The 7529-nt window shown below is 42.6% G+C and overlaps 1 protein-coding gene across 1 annotated transcript; it reads right to left on the minus strand.

The window, feature by feature from the left end:
• Positions 1–242: 242 nt before the first annotated feature.
• Positions 243–5403, minus strand: LOC137090088 (uncharacterized). Its single transcript, XM_067453806.1, has one exon. The coding sequence runs from the start codon at positions 5200–5202 to the stop codon at positions 550–552; it is 4653 nt and encodes a 1550-aa protein (XP_067309907.1). The 5' UTR covers positions 5203–5403; the 3' UTR covers positions 243–549.
• Positions 5404–7529: the final 2126 nt, after the last annotated feature.

Genomic DNA, 7529 nt, shown 5'->3' on the forward strand with positions numbered 1-7529 from the left:
ATGATCTGATCTCTGATATAAACACAATATCATCATGATGTCATCGATATATAACTCATAATGATCTGATCTCTGATATGAACACAATATCATCATGATGTCATCGATATATAACTCATTATGATCTGATCCTGATATAAACTGTTGTACATTTATCGTCTTGGTGACTAAGAATAACGAAGGGAGACGTTGCTTCGTTTTCGACGTTTAATGGAACAAAAACAAACAAAACAAGAGTGAATACAGCGTGTGCTTGCTCAGCAAATCATTCACAAGATGGCTCCTTGCTCTAGCTCCTGAACATCAACAAAACAGTCACGTGACCTTTCACCATGGCACACTGCATCTTGGGAAATGAAGTCCGTTTCAATACAATTCACCAATCATAATGACACATAGATTGTTTTTAACCACATATGAATCTCACACATGAACTATTAATCTTAATGCTGTTTATTAATGTTAACTTATTCATCTTAACTTAACTATTCTTTTAAATGATCTTCCAACAAATAAATTCTCAACATCCTCCCCCCCATAAACTACAGTTTATATAATTTCCAAAGGATACAAAAGCTGGATGGGTCTCCGCAGAACAGTCCCTGAACTTGTGCGAACTGCACATGACCTCACTAGGCCATCACGACCCGGAAACAGTTCCTCAATTCTTCCTAGCCTCCAGCTCTGCCTGGGAGTGTTGTCTTCTCCGATGAGTGCAACATCTCCGACCTTCAGCAGAGAAGGCTGTGGGGTGTCACAGCGATGGGCCGACTTCAAATCCAGCAAATACTCTCTCCGCCATCGGTTCCAGATGTTGGTCATAAGTCTTTGTCTGTAGCGCCACCTCCTGTTCATCTCCTCCTTGCTCGCTGTTGGATGGTTAGCCTCAGCTGGACATGGCTTAGGAGGCAAGCAGGTCAGTCTCTGACCCACCAAGAAGTGAGCAGGTGTTAGTGGCTCTGGCTCATCCACATCATTGTGCACATAAGTGAGCGGCCTCGAGTTAATTATGGCTTCAGCTTCAGTCAGAATGGTGCACATTTCTTCAAAGTTAAGTTTAGCTCTGCCAAGCACTTTTCTGAGAATAATTTTGACTGATCTTACCAGCCGCTCCCAGAATCCGCCCCACCAGGCTGCTCTTTCAACGATGAACCGCCAGGTTATGCCCTTCTCTGAGAAGAACTCCCGCAGCTGTGGGTCTTTAATTCCTTTCCAGAGCTCCTTCAAATCTTGATCAGCTCTCTTGAACGTCTTGGCATTATCGGAATAGATCACCTTACATAATCCTCTTCTCGAGATGAATCTTTTCAACGCTAGCAGGAAGTTCTCTGTAGACATATCTGAGACCAACTCTAAGTGGACTGCTCTGGTCACAGCACAAGTGAAAAGTGCTATGTACGCTTTTGTCATAACGCTCTGTGTCTTCACATAGAGTGGCCCTGCGAAGTCCACCCCAGTTGTCTCAAATGGCGGTGACTCTGTTATTCTGTCTCTTGGCAGTGGTGCTGTAGTCTGCTGTCCAGCCTTTGCCTTGAATTTCTTGCAGAGTACACATCTGGACACAACCTTCTTCACTACCTGTCGTGCCCTCAAAATCCAATACTTCTCTCTTGTCTGCACTAAAGTGTCTCGTACACCCGCATGCATTATCTTCTCATGTTCATACTGCACCAACATTTCTGCGTATCGGTGGTTGTTGGGCAAAATCCAAGGGTGCTTTTCTCTGTAAGAGAGATCAGAATACTGGAGCCTTCCTCCCACACTGAGCAGCTCATCTTCATCCAGAAATGGTTTTAGCTCTCGGATTCTGGAGTCAGTGTTGGGACATTTCCCTGCTTTCAGCAGATCAATTTCAGAGCTGAAACTCTGGTTCTGAATCACTTTTATCCAGTGTTTTCCTGCTTCATTCAGCTCTTCTGCCGTCAGTTCACCACTGAATTTTGTGCTTGAGCGGGTGTTGGTGATAAACCTCTTTACCCAGGCTGTCACTCGGAGCACTGTTTTTAGTTTGCTGTATTCCTCCAGACATAAAACAGGGCTTAAAAGGTCTGGGTCTTTGGTGACAAGCTGTATGGCAGTCTGGTATTTGGATCTGAGTTCAGACCTTACCTCATCTTCCTGAACATCTTCCCGAGTGTTCTCTGACTGATCAGGTGACATCAGACCACAAGGACCATTCCACCACATTGTGCTCTGCTTCAGGTCCTGCACAGTTAGGCCTCTGGTGGGGAGGTCAGCTGGATTCATATTCCCTTTGCAATGAGACCATGACTGCGGGTCAGTTAGAGACTGGATTTCTGTGACTCTATTTGCTACAAACTGTTTCCACTTATGAGCAGAACCACAAATCCAATGCAGCACTATCATTGAGTCTGTCCATAGTCTGAGTTGTGTCTTGTCTAGTTGCAGTGCTTTCATGAGGGTGTTCCCCAGCCTGGCTGCTATTACAGCACCCATTAGCTCCAAGCGTGGCAGTGTCATCCTTTTGAGTGGAGCCACTCTGGACTTGGATGCAACCAGGCTTATGGTGACCTCTCCTTCCTTTGTTTCTCCTTGAAGATAAGCAACTGCACTATAAGCCCTTTCACTCGAGTCACAGAACACATGTAGCCTTAACTCTTGACCGTCCTGATGTGGCATGTGTGTTTGGTACCATCGTGGGATTGAGACCTGATGCAGCTGAGGGAGCTCTGAACACCACCGTTGCCATTTTTTCGTCAGATCAGGTGGCAGTTCCTCGTCCCACTTGAGCCCTCTCTCCCACATCTCTTGGAACAAGCACTTAATCCTGATGGTGAAGGGAGTCAGGAATCCTAGAGGGTCAAAAATGCGTGCAGAAGACTGCAAAACACTTCGTTTTGTGTTTTCTCTGTCTTTTAGAATATCAAGCAGCCCCCTGAGGTCGAAAACAAAATCATCAGTGCCCGGTCTCCACACTAAACCCAGCACCTTCAGCACAGACCCGTGTGGTTCTGGCTGCACAGCACAATCCATCGAGCTCTTCTGCCATTTTTCTTTGAGCTCAGGAGAGTTCGTCATCCATTTACATAGCTCCATGCCTGCAGCAGACATAATGTTCCTGGCTGTTGTTGTCACTGTATGTGCCTCTATCACCTCACTTGCACTTGAAATAAAATCATCAACATAGAGTGAGGAGCGGAGGACTTCTACAACTTGTGGGTGTTCTAGCTCATACTGTCTCAAATGCTTCCTAATGGTGGCTGCGAGTAAGAATGGGCTTGATGAAGCTCCAAACACCACTCTCGTCATTCTGAGTATGCGCAGCGTCATGTCCTTCTCCTCTTTTGGTGGTCCTATGAACCACAGAAATCTCACAGCGTCCCGATCTCTTTCTGAGAGTGAAATCTGAAGAAATGCTTTCTTGATATCTGCCATGTATGCGATTTCATGCAGTCTAAATTTGATCAAAATACTCATCAGATCTGGATTCAGATTGGGACCTGTTAAGAGACAGTTATTTAGTGAGGGACTTCTATCTTCGTGGGATGATGCATCAAATACAACCCGCAGTTTCGTTGTCGTCTTATCCTCTCTCAATACAGCGTGATGAGGTAAGTAATATGTCTGACTGCCTTGTGGTGATGCATGCTCCCTTGGCACATCCTCAGCCATTCCTTGTTTTAAGTAGTCCTCCACAACTTCATTGTATCTGCTGTAGAGTGTGACATCTTTGCTTAGTTTCCTTTTTAAACTCTCAAGTCTCTTTTTTGCGATGCGGTAATTGTCTTGGAGTGGAGGATGATGATGTCGCCATGGCAACTCCACTTCGTAACGCCCATCCTTGAAGATGGAGGTTTCCTCGAACCGCTGCAACGCTTCTACATCCTCTGGGCTCTCAGACTTCTCACTTGTGATGCCCAGGGACTCAAGCTCCCAGAATGCATGCAGCTGTTTATCAATCTGTGCATCCTCGCTAAGTTGAATATGCATGCAGGTTGTCTCTGTCATGCTGGACACTGCTACTGGGCCTTGCACTGCCCATCCGAAAGTGCTCTCCAGTGCCACTAGGCTCTTTGTCAGTCTTTCTACTCTTCCTGATACTATCTGCCAGTAGTAATCAGAGCCAATTAGCACAGAAAGCTCAGTTTTATCATCTCCAGCACAGTCTGCTAGTTGAAGACCTCTGCTTTCCATTTCCCTTTGTATATGTTCACCAGGCACTTTCATCAGCGCTGTGCACACTTTGGGGGTGACAACTGCCTCTATTTCAATTCCCTGCTGATTATCCCAAACATTCTTCAAGCTGAGCTTCACTATGTTGCGACTCACCGTTGTTGGAGCAGAGGAGCCAAATGTGTGAAGAGTAAGTGTCCCTTGTCTAGTAACAGGTAGCTGCAGCTCCTTCACCACATTCTCATGCACAAAACTCCCCTGACTGCCTCCATCTAGCAAGCAGCGGACCATCTTCCTGCTTGTGGGTCCTATAACCCATGCCTTGGCGGTCTGTAGCAGCACAGTGTTCTCAATGTCAGGTTTGCCTTTCTCTGCTTGGGGAATTACTGAGGAAATAACAGTGTCAATGTTGGCAGCCGCAGCAGGTGGAGATGCCTCATTTTTCTCACAAATGGCTGTATGATGCCTGCCTCCACATGTGGCACATGACGTTCCCTTTGACCTGCAAAACCTGGCGATGTGTTTGGACCCCAGACACATAAAGCACCTGCCAAGCTTCTTCAGTTTTTCCTTGCGTGCCGACACTGAGTGGTCTGGACATTTTTCAGATTTGTGTTCAGCGCTATCACAGAACAGGCAGTTTTGCATTTTCTGGTCAGCAATGTGTAGTGCAGCTGCAGATGTCATGCTTGGTTTCTTTAATTTCACATCACTGGCTGAATATGATTTGCTGCACGTTTTGTTAGCAGACTGATTTTCTCTCTGGTTGTATGATTTCATCATTTGTAAAGTTCTCTCTCGGCTCTGAACCTCTTTCTGCAGGAACTTCAACACATTAGGCACATTCCACTCATCATCATCATCCCCTCTGTGACGGCTGTATTCAAGAGCCATGTCGTCTGGCATCATTCGGAGCAATATTGGGCACAACATACCACCATAGGTGTCTGATACCACTCCCAACGACTCCAGGCTTCTGACTTGAATTTCACAGTCATCATATAACTGCCTTAATGCCCTGACATCAGATGATTTCTTAACAGGAGAGAGATTCAGAAGCTTTGACATGTGAGCATTTACAATGAGATCTTTCCTTCCAAATCTGCTTTTTAGAATATCAACTGCAGCATCATAGTTACTGTCTGTCAATGTGAGTCCTGCTACTGCTTTTGCAGCCGTTCCAGTAAGGTAAGTTTTCAGGTAGGTAAACTTTTCCTTTTTACAAAGTGCATTGTTGCTATAAATAGCAGTCTCATACTGGCTCCAAAATTCCTGCAATTCACTAACATCTCCGCTGAACTTCTCAATTTGTAGCTTGGGCAGTCTCACAGTCGGTTTATTTGCGCTACTATCACTTGACAGAGCAGGCCTTGGGTTACTCACAGTATCATGTTCTCGGATCACTCGGTGAGCTCGCGCTTTCATCTCGATGACGCGGTCTCTGTATTCCTCTGCGAGTTCAATCTCCGCCTCCACGTCCTCCAGCGCAGTGTGTTCCTCCACTATGCTGTCCAGCTCGCGTAAACTGTCCTCCTTTGCTGACAACACGGCTAACATGTCCCGCACACGATCGATATCCTTTTCTTCCTTTAATAATTCAACGTCGATCTGGTTCAGCAGTCTCGTTGTGGAACTCCGTATTGTCCGACGCTTTCTTTTGGACCTTTCAAGTTGTTCCACACCGGCCGGTCGCTCTTCGTTATCTTCATCACCCATAGCTTTCTGCTTCCCGGATTTTCGGCACCAAAAATGTTGTACATTTATCGTCTTGGTGACTAAGAATAACGAAGGGAGACGTTGCTTCGTTTTCGACGTTTAATGGAACAAAAACAAACAAAACAAGAGTGAATACAGCGTGTGCTTGCTCAGCAAATCATTCACAAGATGGCTCCTTGCTCTAGCTCCTGAACATCAACAAAACAGTCACGTGACCTTTCACCATGGCACACTGCATCTTGGGAAATGAAGTCCGTTTCAATACAATTCACCAATCATAATGACACATAGATTGTTTTTAACCACATATGAATCTCACACATGAACTATTAATCTTAATGCTGTTTATTAATGTTAACTTATTCATCTTAACTTAACTATTCTTTTAAATGATCTTCCAACAAATAAATTCTCAACATCAACACAATATCATCATGATGTCATCGATATATAACTCATTATGATCTGATCCTGATATAAACACAATATCATCATGATGTCATCGATATATAACTCATAATGATCTGATCTCTGATATGAACACAATATCATCATGATGTCATCGATATATAACTCATTATGATCTGATCCTGATATAAACACAATATCATCATGATGTCATCGATATATAACTCATAATGATCTGATCCTGATATAAACACAATATCATCATGATGTCATCGATATATAACTCATTATGATCTGATCCTGATATAAACACAATATCATCATGATGTCATCGATATATAACTCATAATGATCTGATCTCTGATATAAACACAATATCATCATGATGTCATCGATATATAACTCATAATGATCTGATCTCTGATATAAACACAATATCATCATGATGTCATCGATATATAACTCATTATGATCTGATCTCTGATATAAACACAATATCATCATGATGTCATCGATATATAACTCATTATGATCTGATCTCTGATATAAACACAATATCATCATGATGTCATCGATATATAACTCATAATGATCTGATCCTGATATAAACACAATATCATCATGATGTCATCGATATATAACTCATTATGATCTGATCCTGATATAAACACAATATCATCATGATGTCATCGATATATAACTCATTATGATCTGATCTCTGATATAAACACAATATCATCCTGATGTCATCGATATATAACTCATTATGATCTGATCTCTGATATAAACACAATATCATCATGATGTCATCGATATATAACTCATTATGATCTGATCTCTGATATAAACACAATATCATCATGATGTCATCGATATATAACTCATAATGATCTGATCCTGATATAAACACGATATCATCATGATGTCATCGATATATAACTCATTATGATCTGATCTCTGATATAAACACAATATCATCATGATGTCATCGATATATAACTCATTATGATCTGATCCTGATATAAACACAATATCATCCTGATGTCATCGATATATAACTCATTATGATCTGATCTCTGATATAAACACGATATCATCATGATGTCATCGATATATAACTCATTATGATCTGATCTCTGATATAAACACAATATCATCATGATGTCATCGATATATAACTCATTATGATCTGATCCTGATATAAACACAATATCATCCTGATGTCATCGATATATAACTCATTATGATCTGATCTCTGATATAAACACGAT

Source organism: Pseudorasbora parva, chromosome 2 (assembly GCF_024679245.1).
Source record: "Pseudorasbora parva isolate DD20220531a chromosome 2, ASM2467924v1, whole genome shotgun sequence".
Lineage (NCBI taxonomy): Eukaryota > Metazoa > Chordata > Actinopteri > Cypriniformes > Gobionidae > Pseudorasbora > Pseudorasbora parva.